General features: G+C 54.6%; 5 protein-coding genes across 5 annotated transcripts; 1 reads left to right on the forward strand and 4 right to left on the reverse strand.

Annotated features, from left to right (window-relative positions):
• Positions 1-2,920: 2,920 nt before the first annotated feature.
• Positions 2,921-5,465, forward strand: nit-4-1 (Nitrogen assimilation transcription factor nit-4; the record flags this gene model as incomplete). Its single annotated transcript, XM_066152465.1, has 8 exons — positions 2,921-3,050; positions 3,118-3,140; positions 3,210-3,501; positions 3,563-3,635; positions 3,715-3,973; positions 4,107-4,396; positions 4,472-4,831; positions 4,925-5,465. The coding sequence occupies 8 exons, from the start codon at positions 2,921-2,923 to the stop codon at positions 5,463-5,465; spliced, it is 1,968 nt and encodes a 655-aa protein (XP_066008122.1).
• Positions 5,466-5,710: 245 nt separating this feature from the next.
• On the reverse strand, positions 5,711-6,991 carry CGGC5_v011030 (uncharacterized protein; the record flags this gene model as incomplete). Its single annotated transcript, XM_032037332.1, has 1 exon — positions 5,711-6,991. One exon carries the CDS (start codon positions 6,989-6,991, stop codon positions 5,711-5,713), a length of 1,281 nt encoding a protein of 426 aa, XP_031892376.1.
• Positions 6,992-10,104: 3,113 nt separating this feature from the next.
• CGGC5_v011031 (uncharacterized protein) lies at positions 10,105-10,509 on the reverse strand (the record flags this gene model as incomplete). Its single annotated transcript, XM_066152466.1, has 3 exons — positions 10,105-10,223; positions 10,312-10,354; positions 10,411-10,509. The coding sequence occupies 3 exons, from the start codon at positions 10,507-10,509 to the stop codon at positions 10,105-10,107; spliced, it is 261 nt and encodes an 86-aa protein (XP_066008268.1).
• An 824-nt stretch (positions 10,510-11,333) lies between these two features.
• Positions 11,334-12,568, reverse strand: CGGC5_v011032 (Extracellular metalloprotease; the record flags this gene model as incomplete). Its single annotated transcript, XM_032037320.1, has 3 exons — positions 11,334-11,625; positions 11,688-12,229; positions 12,308-12,568. 3 exons carry the CDS (start codon positions 12,566-12,568, stop codon positions 11,334-11,336), a joined length of 1,095 nt encoding a protein of 364 aa, XP_031892375.1.
• Positions 12,569-13,399: 831 nt separating this feature from the next.
• CGGC5_v011033 (uncharacterized protein) lies at positions 13,400-13,841 on the reverse strand (the record flags this gene model as incomplete). The annotated part of the gene is made up of 2 exons (XM_032037309.1): positions 13,400-13,455; positions 13,586-13,841. The coding sequence occupies 2 exons, from the start codon at positions 13,839-13,841 to the stop codon at positions 13,400-13,402; spliced, it is 312 nt and encodes a 103-aa protein (XP_031892370.1).
• Positions 13,842-13,870: the final 29 nt, after the last annotated feature.

Below are 13,870 nucleotides of genomic sequence, written 5' to 3' on the forward strand. Positions count from 1 at the left end.
CATCAAAACCCCAAGAGTGTGGAGTGAGCACCGGTCGAATCAGAAAAGCTACACTCCACGTGCGGGATCTGCTTGGCTTCCGTGTACTAGGTACTTGTTTCCCGTCCCTGGCTTTTGCCCCGAAATGCTTTGGTCCAGCATCCGTACCCTTACCCGTCTATGGCCGTGGAACATTTCCCAGTGCTGAGAAACACAGGCGCGGCCGGCCCATGGCACCCCCGCTAGTGAACCGGCTGTCAACGGCGGCGACACATCTATCAAGGTGCCATGATAGAATAACGGCAGACAATCCACACGAGATTGTCAACCTACAACCTGCTCAGTGCTCCTCATCGCGCATAAATAGATGCTCTTATGATGGATGGTTCAGCCCTGAAGGGGCCAGGTCTACCTAGGTACTGCGTGGAAGATTATCGACAAGACCGGTCAAACGCCTAGTAGTTGTAGTGGCGGTGGCTGGGCCACATTCACCAGAGACTGCCTGCCCGTTGTTACCTTAAATCAGCCCTCAGGAATGTAAGAGCAAAAACCATGTAAGAAAGGGATATAGGCTGCAGGAACATCTACAGGAGAAGAAAACTGCATCAAACATGCAGGTAACGCCATTACCACGGCATGACGAGATCCCCGCAGCCTCACCGCGCCCATATCACTCGTTGAGGGCTTATTTCTTTCTTTTGCACTCGGCCAAAGACATGCCGCGACGACTTGGCCACAACCATCCCACGAGCTACAACAACAAGCAGCACGCAGCACGCAGAGCCCAGGAGCCGGGAGGTCGTGGCTTTGAGACCCTGGCGCCGCGCTTTCTGTGCCTGTCTGTACGCCCCATCCTCTGAAGGGAAGCAAGTCTCACTTTACCTGGTGCGCGTACGACGGAGGGGCAAGCTTTTGGTTGGGTTTCTAGAACCTGTCAAACCTCAAAAGTCGGGCTCGCTCAGAAACCCTCCTTCGCCCTACACATCCCCCCTCCCCCCCCAAATCAATCAACGACACCCACCCCAACGTGAATTGATGAAAGTCAACTGGAATGAGCACTACTGTCTGCTACTGCCGAAGATCATCGGCACACTACAAGGTCACCTTGTGCCACTTGGCATGCACAATCAACCGGCCACCCCCCAACTAGCCCCAACTCACGAGTACCAGCCCAGGGACCTTTATTCAGGTAGGCAAGGTAGCGTAGACCGGGTGCATGTTGACACATGTTCTTGGCCTACCACCTCCGGTCCGGATGCGCGGAAGCGCCACACGCGGTGGTGCGGAAGGGAGGTCTTACAAGCCGCGATTGTGATCGATTGCCATGGAGAGAGCCGCGTGCGCGCTCACGTCTTCCGATTCGACTCTCTCTGGTCCCGGTGGGATACTTGCTGCGCGTTGAGATGAAGATTACTGCAGGGAGATAGATGGAGAGGAAATCCGGGGGGAAAAGTAGAGACAAACAGACACTGGCCGCGGGCTGATGGGCAGAGGGGAGGTTGCGGAAGTAAAGAGACACGGTTCGCATACGACGTTGGGATGCCCTTGCCCCCTCCCCCTCCCTTCCCGCACTCAACGACCCATCCATACATTGGCCACTTACGAATGCCGCAGTACACACGAGCGGCGGTGACAGCGACGAGGCAACTGATAGGGCGCGAGATAGGGATAAGCTGTCACACACATGCCAGCCAACCCCTGGGCCAAGTTCCACGGGGGTCAGCTCACCATCCACGGTGCAGTTTTGGGGAGGAGCGGAGAGGGGAGGAGGCGCCTTTCCCGGAGTTCACTCCGCCCCACGCCGGTCAAGGAGGGCACCACTGGGGGAGGGGAGGTCCAGACTCGACAGCCCCGGTGTGGAACTGGCAGCTCTGCTCTGAGGTGCGGATACTTTACTCTAGCACATCTTCACGGCCCGAGCGTCTCCCCAAAGGCTGAGGAGTGGGAGGTTGGGGGCCATCTCAAGTGTCTCGGCCATCTGTCTTCCCATCATCGTCTATAAGCCTGCAGGCGGTGCGACCTATGTACCGACCTTACTACGCCTTAGTACTATGTATGTACACACACGGCCCCTGCCCCTGCCCCTGCCCCTGCCCCCCTTTCTTCACTGGTTTTATGGATCTCGAGTTGGCCAGCAATCGACACTACCGCGCGCCCATATCCGTAGACCCCATCTTCAATTAAGATGGCGTGTCCCTGCCCACCGCCGCGGCTCGGCTAGAAACCACGAGACTTGAGACCCGATTCTGCGCTCTAGTGTGAAGCGGTGCGTATATTGTAGCTTTGGATGGCCCAAGATCAGTGACCTGTCAATTCCGTTGTCATGTTATCGAGACTCTTATCACGGGGCAGGCTTCCCCAATCAATCGCGGAGCAGGGGCCGAGGACCAATAGAGAGAGGCTGGGCTGGGCTAGGCTGGGCTAGGCTGGGCGCACAATACTTTACCTGGCGAGTCCTTGCTTACTCATCTCCACTGGTGACTGAATCCCGACATCGACATGCCGTCATTCACGGGGCAATGACCCCGACGTGACCTCCGCCTTGCAGCCGTATGTTCTCCTTTCGTTGTCACCACCCACCGCGCCGCTTGCTGGCATCCAGGCAAGGCTTCACTGTTGTTGGACCCGACGCTGGTGAAGGCTTTGCTGCGTGGGGTAGATGACTTTGGACTTCTGCACAACTGAGCACTGACAGTCCACGCGCAATCAGGAGCACCCGGTCGCCGACAAATCAATCCTATGACGGGACGATGCGTGTTCTCCCCCTTCTTACTTATATCCCAAGCTGTGTTTCCCCATTTGATGTTATCTCTTCTTCTTCATCGCATTTCCCCCACGCCACATCCTTCCTCAAAGACTTACAATCTCCCCGCTTCTTATGGTTATTAGACCACAGCAGGAGGAAAAGTACCTGGAAACTGCCTGCCACAAAGCTGATTCGATGTCGAGTCCTGCAAGGCTACGGCCGCTGCTGCCGCTGGCGCCGGGTAGCCATCCACGACTCCAGCCACAACCATCTCAAAATCGTGGGCTGAAGAGAAAGAGATCCCAGGTCTCGGCTGCATGTAACGGTAAATGGTCTCAGGCTAAACCCTTCTCTCCCAAGTCGGCCCGTCTGATTCTGACACGTTCCCGCAGGATGTCGCAAGAAAAAAGTCAAGGTCAGGATTTTTGTTCAACCTCTGCGGCCTTACAACCGTATAAGCCCCGGCTAAAGTAACCTGATTAAGTGTGATGGCATTCGGCCGAGCTGCTATACATGCTCCGCAACGAAAACGCAATGCGTCTATCCCGTACCCGAGGGCCTCTCCGTGAGAGAGGCCCAGAGGCAAGAGTTCACGACCATGTCGAGGGCGCATGAGAGCAGCCGCAAGGTGCTAGAAATGCTGAGCGTCAGTCAAGACGGCGCCTCTCATGAGATCCTGCAACAACTGAAGCAATCGACCCATCTCGATAATACCATCCAGTCCATTGCCGATGCCAGTCTTCTGCTTCCAACGAGCGACGGTGATGATGAGATGGGTGAGTAGTCTCGACCATGTCTCACTTCAATACCTGAACTACGACTGATCATCTGAGAAAGCTACCTCTCTCGGCACGACATCGCAGCCGGAAGACAACGTACTGGCAGATACAGCGCAAAATATGACAGGGAGGTGAGTTCTCATTGATACCATCTCAAATGGCATGTTGTTGTCTGCATCGTACTGAAGATGTCTCTTCTTTCACTGGTAGCATTGAGAGTTCTTTAAGATCGCCGTCGGCTGAAAGTGTCGACACCGGCATCACCTTGCCCATCTCTCGCTGGACGACGGTTCTAAAGGACGATAAGGTATTGACCCAGCTTCTCGACCTATTCTGGACCTGGGACGGCACACTTTCCCGCCTCGTTGCCCGGGATCTCTTCACCGCTGAACTGGGCAACGCCGACGCCCAACAGCAGCACCAATTCTGCTCTCCGCTTCTCGTCAACGCCATCCTGACCGTCTCATCTGTGCGTTGCAAAAGAAAAGGAAAACCCTTTGTCTTCCTCCTCGCGCCCGTTTGCTGGAGACTGACTTTGCTTCTAGCTACACGTGATGAGGAAGCGCAGTAGCCTCCGCGTGGATGTCACTAACATGGCCCAGAAATTCGCGGATTGCGCCTTCGAACTCCTCGACGCCGAACGAGGCGTGAGCTCCCTGACTCTTCTACAAGGAGCAGCGGTCCTTTGGGTTTACTGCAGCAACGAGGGGACCTGTGCCTCTCGCACCCGAGCCGCGAGCCTGGCCAGGCTGATGCTGCAGACCTGGTCAACTCTTGGCCTAGGCACGGATGGGTCTAACCTATTCCGCCACCCAGAGACCCAGGCGACGGACGACTTGAAACTGTGGCAGGCAGCTTCCTACCTCACCTGGGGCTTCTACTGCTTCTTCGCGTAAGTCGCCTGAGCTACCCTTCTTCTTGGGCACGACGCCCTCCCGAAGCCACATTACTAATTCTCTTGGCACAGCAAGATATCGCTTGTCTCTTCACCGCACATGCCCGTCTCAAAGCCGCTCATAATGAAAAGTTTCGAGGCTCGAGACGGAATGTCGGCCGGCTCGCTAGGGCTAGCATCTTCCGCCATCGACAGCCACCCAGCCAACCAGGCATGGGACGTGTACCAGCTGCAGGTGTTTGCCGCCGAATGTTCCCTCTGCGAGATCATTGACCAGCTAGTCTCTGGCTTCCTCGGGAACGGCACTCAGCGTCCCATTCTCGACCGCGGACGCTGCACGGTGCTGTACAACAAGCTTCTCTGCTGGAAGCTGTCTCTGCTGGATCACCTCGCGATGAATAACAGCGTACTGCCATCTATATTACTATTACAGTAAGCCCCCCCCCCCCCCCCAAAAAGAAATCTCTTTTTCAAACTCAACCTTGCAACAACTCAAAGAAGACACAAGAAATTGACAAAGAATAGAAGCACATACGATTTTGTAGCGTTGAAGCTTCTCGACACGTTCACGAGCCAGTCTGGGCCAGACTTTGACGGCCGCAACGCCGTCTCCCTGCAGATCCTCCACGCCAGCTCCATGATCTCGAACTTGTGGATTTACCACGGCCTCTACACCCTGAGACACGAGTACTGGGCCGCGGAGCACTGCTCGTTCGCCGTCCACGTCCTACTGCCGCAGATGGCGGAGCCCTCCGTGCACGACACGGTCGCAAAGGCGTGCTGTGTGCTCCATGAAATGGGCGTCCGGAGTGGTGTCTCGGGCCGTGCGGCGGAATTGCTCCGGGATATAGAGGAGACGGCCAGGGCCAGGTGCATCCGTATTCCGCCGTATGGCAGGGGCGGCTCCAAGTTGCCGGAGATGAACGCCGTGCCCACATTTGTTGTGAAAGGAGCTCGTGTTCTTGATGGTTCTAGGGGAGGGTTCTTCGGTGACGCCGACGAGAACGGCTGTGTTGTCAGCTTCGAGAGCACCATTGGCTACATTCAACAAGTGCAGCCTCGCTGAACGTATTAGACCACATGGTGGCGAATTCGTTTCTTCGGCTGAACCTGGCCGATGTTCAACAGAACGCTCAATGCACACGAAGCAAGTCATACCATAACTGTCGCCCGAAGACCCTAAGGGGCGGGAAGGGGGGAAAAGGGTATATTATACTTAATGAATAAATACAGACAAAAGTCGCAGAGCGGCAGGAATCAATCTCCAAAGGAACAGTATCTCCTCATTCCACCGCCCAAAGCCGCTTCCCTTTATGACCGTCGATGCGTCGTCGCGGGCTCAACATCCTCGCCCTGAATCCAAATCCTCTTAATCCTGCGCGTCGCCGATATGTCCACCAATGGATCGCCGTCGATGAGCAGCAGATCGGCTCTCTGACCGCCCCTGACGATGCCGCGATCGTGGAGCCGGAACGCTGCGGCAGCGACGCAGGTCGCCGAGCGAAGAGCGTCCATCGGCGTCATGCCCGCGTCAACGAGCAGCTCCAACTCGTCGTGCAGGCTCTCTCCGAAGGGTATCTGTGTGCCGGGCACCAGGTTCGCCGTCGTCCCGGCGCAGATCGTCACCCCGGCCTCGTAGAGCGTGCGCACGCTCGCCGCCGCGTTGTCGTAGCCGTCGCCCGGCATGGCGCCCGGTCTGCTGTGCTGCCGAAACCCGGCGTCAGCAGCAGCAGAGGAGGCATTGTTGTTATCGTCTCGCGGGGTGCGGCCATAGAGGCCTCGGAAAGGGAAGCTAGGCGGCCCGGACGGCAGCGGGTGTGCTTCTCCTCCGTCAACTCCATCGACTCCGTCTGGCGTCGCGCATGTCCGCATCATTCTCAGCGTCGGCACGAAGACTTTCCCTCGGGCGGCCATCTCTCGTGCCAGTGCGGGGTCGAGGGGCGCGTCGAGCGGTGCGTGGGCGAAGACGTCGAAGCCGGCGCGCATGGCGCGCTCGTAGGACGCTCTGCCGGTGGTGCGGGCGATGGTCAGCTTGTTATGGGCGTGGGCGGCGTCGACGATGGCCTTGAGGAGGGAGTCGTTGGGAGGAGAATGAAGGTCGACGACGACCTTGATGAAGTCGGCGCGGTCCGGACCGCTCGCTCTCGCGGCGGCAAAGGCCACAGCTTCTTCAGTCGTGCGTATGACCACCTCGTCCTGGTTGTCGTGGATGTATGGTTGAGGATCCCGTGCTAGCACCGCCGCGGTCCCGCAGGTGAAGACGGTTGGCAACCTCGTGCGGCCGGCGGCGTATATGCGCAGGGCCTGGCATTGCTGGGTGTTGCTGCTCGAGTCGATGACGGTCGTGACGCCGTGCGATGCGAAGGTGCCGAGGGCGGCGTTGGCGCCCCTGATGTTGGCGTAGGTGTCTATGAAGCCGGGAATCAGTGTGCACCCTTGCCCGTCAACGACGACGTCGAAAGTCTCGACCGCAGAGCCGTCATTCATGGGGCTCTGTATGTCTCCGGCGGACCGAGTGATGACAACATCACTCGGCTCCAAGATAGTCTCGTTATCAAAGACACGAACGTTTTGAATGAGGATTTGGGTCATGTTTTTCCCCTCCACTCTGCAAGAACCAGAGATTGTATACACAACAGCTTGAGTTGTCGTTCAGCAGATCGGCAAGAGGCGCATGCGGTCGTCTCCTCGTGTGTGGTTGGTTGGTTGGACTTGGGATAGGGGCTCCGTAATGGGGCTCCGTAATCATAATCTGCAGTAAGTGCCAGAGACATACGGGAATTTGCGGCTGACTATGTTGAGCCTTCTCGCTTTGAGGCCTAACGGGGTACAGGACTCCGTTATGACATAATGACATAGGTGCGGCGGCCCTCGCGTTCAGAGTTAGCGGTTGATACAGCAGTTACGAGGCAGTGACCACACGGCAGTGGGCTTGGGTCCAATCCACAACGAATGGCCTCCGTGTGGTGACCTAGATTCAGCACATTCGAGATGAATCAAGTAAGTCTGTCATGTATTGCCCAACATAAAGGGACTTGGTGCAGCCCTCCGGAGTTTCAGACGCGTGTGGACGGACTGGACACTTTCTCCATAACAGCCCCCTTCCCACGTCCGTGGAGCCTGAATACAGACGTATTTTTTCGCCAACAATACCTAAAGACGAACTTAATCGCCTCCATTGATTTTGTTGATGATTACATGGGTCAACGTCAGAAGCGGGCTGATAATCGCCGTCACAGGGCAAACAACGGGCATGGCCAATCAGGAGAGGCGAGGCAACGGGATGACGTCCGGCGGATTAGAACGGAATTCTTTCGACTATGAGGTCGGCGTTTTACACACCGTCAACAGGTATCGCTCACTTTGACGCCTCTTCTCATTCCGTCGACGCCGGTTCACAATCGTCGAGGACTCATCCTCGCTGCTCTTTCCATCGTTAGATGGCAATGGACGTCATCTGACGATGAAGCGCAAGAGCTTGCTTTTCATCCGAGCTTCAGTAAATCCTTGATAAGGAGCATCGTGGCCATAGTTGGACAATTGAGTGTGAACACGGCGTAAGAAACAGAAGAAGATACCTTGGAATCGTTGCATAGCAAGCCCTGGATACAGACCTGATGTCCTCTACTCCGGCTACTCGTCTACTTCTTCCAGTTGTCAAATTCCATATGGCGATTAAACTTGGGCATCGAAAGCCCGTATTACATCGGGCGCAGGCGATACTTATTTACAGGAGCACCCTCCAGGCCTATCCCCCGGGCCTGACTTGGCCTGGCTTGGCCTGGTGATGCGTTTTCGCCGCAAATGAAGAATATGTCTGACATGGGCATCATCCGTACTGGGATGCTGGAGATCAAAACTCAAGGTCAATTGGCCCCCCGCCCTTTTTTCGGTTTTTTTTTTTCCCACTCCCCTTTTTTTTCTCCAAAAGACCAGTTCGAACAAGGGGAATCAACCTCAGGCAAAAACCAGTATGACGGTGTCAGGCCTACTTACCACTCTCGTCGGCACTATAAGATCCCATACGGTTTTATAGAGCCTCTCGGAGAAAGCAGCTTAGAAGGAGAGGCCTACGTATATAGCGGAGGCACACGAGAGGAGCCGCAGGGTGCTAGAGCGGCTGTCGGCTAGCCCGTGTAGCGCGTCCCTCGAAATACTGCAGCGGCCCAGCCGGTCTGCAGCCCTGATTATGCTGTTGAGGATATTGTGGATGCGAGTCGGTTCTTGCTGCCCGCTGCCCAAGGGGGCAAGAGTTCCTCTCTGCCCCCTGAGCGTTGTGAGCTACGTGGGTTGGTACATGGTCCAGGGTGTCATTCGGCACGCAGAGGGTACGTCTCCAGAGACTGGATTGTAAGCGTGCTGGGTTCCACGAGAAATTCTAATATACGGTATTCATAGTATGCCTTTTTGGCTGGCGTCTAGCATGCCATTGTCATTGTTAATAGGCTTGGCTGCCTATGAGGACTTTTCGCGTGCTTATCTCCGGTCCCATCATTACCACTCCATCGTCCAGCTTTCGTTCACATGGCACTCGGACGAACATGCAAAACACACACACACACGCACAATCTGCGGCTGCGGCTGCGGCTACCGCGCACCTCGGGCACAAGTCATGAACCGCCTCAGCAAGACACCCCTCCACCTACAAACACACGTCCGAGCCGCTTGAAACGGTAACAAAAGCCCCGCGAACCCTTTCAAAATCACCATCTCTGCCTAGAACCATCTCTTCCTGGGACCATCTCTGCCTGGGACCATCTCTTCTTGGAACCATCTCTGCTTGGAACCATCTCTGCCTGGGACCATCTCTGCTTGGAACCATCTCTGCTTGGAACCATCTCTGCTTGGAAAGCCAAAACCAAGCACGCGTTTGCTGACATGATACACGCAGCCAGGATGCAGAAAACGAACAGTCGACCTCAACTTGACATATGGTCCGATCTCCCTCTCTCTCCCTTTCCACCTTCGAGCCAACGGATCATCCAGAGCCAAGATAGAGGAATCTTTATCAGCAGTACGACGGCAACCGGCCAATCTGCAGTTCCTACACACACTCAGAGCTACCATACACATGCCTGGTCCCGGAAGGCCTTTCTCAAAGGGAGGCCCAGAAGCAGAAGCCTATCGAGGCGATAGGGGCTCACAAGAGCTGCAGGGCATAGAGCTACTCTACTCTAGTAGAACCTGTACTGTGCGTCTCTCAATATCCTTCAGAAGCTGCGGGAGTCCGAGAACTTCGACGCGGCTATCGAGGGCATAGAGTATGCGAGCCTATTGCTATCCAACGTTGACGAAGGATCGGAGTGTTCTCCTGCGTGCTTCCCCGATTTTCCGGGTTTTGCCGACTGCCATCTACGATATTCCCATGATTCTGGCTTTCCCGTGACCGGCCCGTCTTCCGAGGGCGGCCCTTAGTCGTGTCTGAAGATCGGCTGGTTCAGAGGAATAACGGGCGGGCGCGAAAGCGGGTTTAAAAGACGACTATACACGGGCATGCGGAGGAACCAATAGGGAAATTAGGTATTGGAACCTGGCTTCGTTACATACCCCCTTTGAGTATCGAACCGGGAAACACGTAGACAGTGTCTACATTACGTATTCGACGGGATATGAAGTCGTTAAATCGAGTAACTTCAATACAATTCACACGTTCTTTGAGCTGTGCCATAAGAGGTGTTCGGGTGGTCTGTCCGCAGGAAATCCATTCAGGTTGGCCCAATCAAATTGTTCTTCACAAGCTTGATGGCTTCAGAAAAGATTCGACGCCCGTCAATGTGCATGCAAGTCGCCCCAAGAACCCTCAGACCAAGTCCACTCACAAAAGCTATAGATAGGTCTCGTCAACACATCTGAAACTCCGGAAGATCCATTCGAGGAATGACCATACATCTGAATGCCTTAACAATACCTACCATTGATCGTACCTCTGGACTGAACACCGTATGTGCAGCCGTTCTTGAAAAGTAAGCTTGGCAACATGGCCAGAAAAAGATCTTGATCTACTTGCTTACATGTTGTAGACACCGTGAGACCCCGTAGTAAGCAGGCAGTTTTATAAATACACCGTAAGGGAATGTGTGTATTTGTACCACTACTATGCAGTTTGCCATTTCGTCTCTGGGCATTTGTCCTCCAACTTGAGCTGAGCATCCGTAGCACCTGACATCTTCTTTAGAGTAATATGATAGATGCACACAATAGATGTTTTGCCGCTGACCACGAGACTCGACGCTACGAGGACAAGGAGAATAGGTAGCTTCATTATTATAACCATTTAATTAGTGCTTTATGGCGAAGTCGGCTCTGGTGATACTGTGGTGTGGTGGTTTCCGTGTGAGGGAGGGCCTTGTTAGCTCTTTAGAAGAGGGCCTAATACGGGGTGCGGAACGGTCGTGGGAGCTTGAGAGATCTTCTTTGACCGAGCGGGAAGTTTAGGAGGGGTTTATAACATGGAAAGCTTTTCAGCCGCAAAACCATGATCAGCCAGGTTGTTGCGGCGACGGTTGGAGCCGGACACATGTGGAGGGTAAGCCAGGTCTCAACGAGCGCCATAACGGTTGAACTTTAACATGAGCAATTCCTAATACGTCGTATGAGCTGTAGAACCTAATCTAACCAAGACCGCCTATTCTTCCTATGTACTTAGTGACTTTGATGAGGACGACGACGGGGGACGATAACGGGGGACGACGGCAGGGGACGATGGCGATAGGCGCTGATAACAGAGGACGAAGACGATACACGACGATAACAGTGGCAATAACAATAGCAATAACAGTAGCGACTACAATAGCAACGATAGCGAGCACACAGGAACAGTAGTCGCTTTAGCACAGGAAAATTAGGCGGTCTCATCTAATCCATACCCTCCCCTTGTGAAAACACACCCGCCAGAACTCTGCTTGACCTCAACCGCGTATTTGAGACAACAAGGTTACAACCCCCGTCCCGGGGCTTTCAGTCTAGGCCATTCCCAAGGTTTTGTGCCATTGCGAAGAGCAGGAGGACCAAAAGGGACAACAGGGATCAGGGAATGATATTTGCGGAACTGCGGTGGCTCTCGCTCCATCCATAAGTCGATAAGATTTCGCTTCTCGGCGGGCATCATATGCGGAAGAGGCATCTCGCTATATGCGGGGAGACCTCTGGTCTTGGGATCGCGATATATCTCCCAAGCCTGTCTCATGCGTCGTGCCTGGCCCGCGGTGAAGTGCATGCCTGTGTTGCTGTTTTCCCCCACCAGTTAGCTAAAAGAAACAACAGAGTCCATTGGGCACACCCAACTCACCATCCAGTGTAAGTCATGTAGTTGCGAACGGGGTCGTATCCAGGCAGCAAAGGACACGAGTTCTGCGTTCCATTGCAAGTATTTTGGAAGCCAGGTTTCATGTGCTGCCGACGAGTGTCCTCAACCTGGTCATCGTTGCCCTCGCAACCGCCTTGGAACGTGTGATAAAGGCCGAGCCAGTGGCCCGTCTCGTGCACCACCAGCTTCTCAAGCATGGCCTCTGTCAGGCCGTTCGTGGCAATGATGACAGCGTCACTGGCTAGGGGAAACTCCAGGCCCCGGCGCTTTGTGGGTGCGTCAAGGAGGGCCCACGGGAAGTTGGCGAAGCCGTATGTTCCCAGGTTCGCAGGGACCAGAAACACGTTGAGCGTGTCCGCTCCGCCGCGACGGTAGGCGCGGACCAAGGCCGAGGTGACGTTTCCCCATATCCTGAATCTGTGCTGGCTGCCAACTTCGTCGACGTGTTCATAGGAGAACGGGCCGAACTCGAAGCCGACGCTGCGGTATTTGGTATAGGCTGCCTCGATGGCAGTGGTTCTATTCTACAGAGAGGGGATAGTAGTGTTAGCCTGTTTCTTGGTCAGTGCTTCAAAGAAGGAGTCCGAATGCTGGAGTTCAACCTGGAAGAAACTCCTGTAATTTCTGTTCCCGACGAGGACAATGTTGACGGGGATGCGGATCGGCTCTTTTTCCTTAAACACGGCGGTGTCCTTGTACATGGACTCTAAGACAAAAAGATCGTCGCGGGCATACTGCTCTCCATCTCTGTGATCCATTCCGCAGAGCGTGAAGCCGATTTCATTGGGGTCGATCTCTCCGAAGGGGCGACCGAAGGAGGCCTTAGCCAGCAAGAGGGGCAAAGCCCACGCGAAGTTGACCATGGTAGGCGATAAATGTTGCGAGACAAGGAGGCAGGTATGTTGGAATTCATCTCAAAGGTCAGTTAAAACCGGGATTTTTGTAGTGTGCTGTGGCCGAACAGGTTGGCAAATTTGAAAAGGAGAACAGCTGCGGTTGCAGCGCAGAGTTTTAGAATGGGCTGAACGCCCGCGGAGTATGTTTGAAGCATTTCGTCAAATTCATTCATCCTATTTATCCCCTCATGCCTAATCACTAGGTTCTATGTAGCCACATGTCTGGTGGCCTCAACGGGACACTTATAACACCAGCCAATAGACGTGCGCATCGCTGATGTCGACAGCGAAGCCACGTAACGATAAGAAATACAGAAAACTTCAACGACAGTGGAAATGTATGAGAGAAGTTCCACTGAAGGAAAGGGCTGAGCCCACTTCAACTCGTGTTGATAGAGCGCCGTTGAGATTTTGGGAGCTGCAGTTGCCTGGAGGCGCCATGCCGCACCATTTTGGAATATGGCAGGTCAACTCGTCCAATGAAGAGACGGTGTCAGGCTCTAGCTTCGGAAAAGAGTGTCGATGGCCGACCCGGACGGCCTTCCGAAATCGTTGACCGAGGATTGCTTACGCCTTCGGCTGCAGTGGCTCTAGCCCAACCGCCCAGGCAATGGAAGGTGAGATAGATCGCGCATGTGTGCGCCAAGATGTGACAGGGCGTCGTCAGCGGTCAGCCGGACGATTAAGATGCTGACGCCATCCGGTTCCCTGGGAATGGCCCACTTTCTGAAACGGAAAAATTGCTTTGTTGCTTATGAAGGATCAAGGGTATCATGTCGGTAATAACGTGGTGCTCATCTAGGCCTTCTTCAAGATGCGCTTGAGGAATCCTTTGCGGGATGTTGTTGATGATCCTGGAAGCAGGTCAGCGTCGTCTTCTTCAATTGTCGAGGCGCGCGAATATGACATGAACGTGATAAGACGTCGAAAGCCAAGGAATCGTAGCAACAAAGTGTAAATGTTGAAATTGCCAGGGCAACTTACCATCAACAACACTTTCGGCATCGGCCTTCTCTTTGGACAGAACAGGGGCACCGTTCTTGTCGACGAGCGTCACTTCTGAAGCCATCGCCGCGGCATTGGGCCTTGAGGATGAAGCTGGCTGAGCAGGTCGACGAGGCATGGCCGAAGCGTGCATGCCAGGAATGACCATGGCTGATTCGTAGTAGTTGCCAGACATGGTGCTCGTTACGGCGTCGCGAAGGATGGCCTTGAGGTAGGTCGTTTCGATGGAGCTCATGTGGAGATTTGAAGACGTTGTGTTGACGG

The sequence above is a fragment of the Colletotrichum fructicola genome (genome assembly GCF_000319635.2).
Source record: "Colletotrichum fructicola Nara gc5 chromosome Unknown KSG_Nara_v1_contig06, whole genome shotgun sequence".
Classification (NCBI taxonomy): Eukaryota; Fungi; Ascomycota; class Sordariomycetes; order Glomerellales; family Glomerellaceae; genus Colletotrichum; species Colletotrichum fructicola.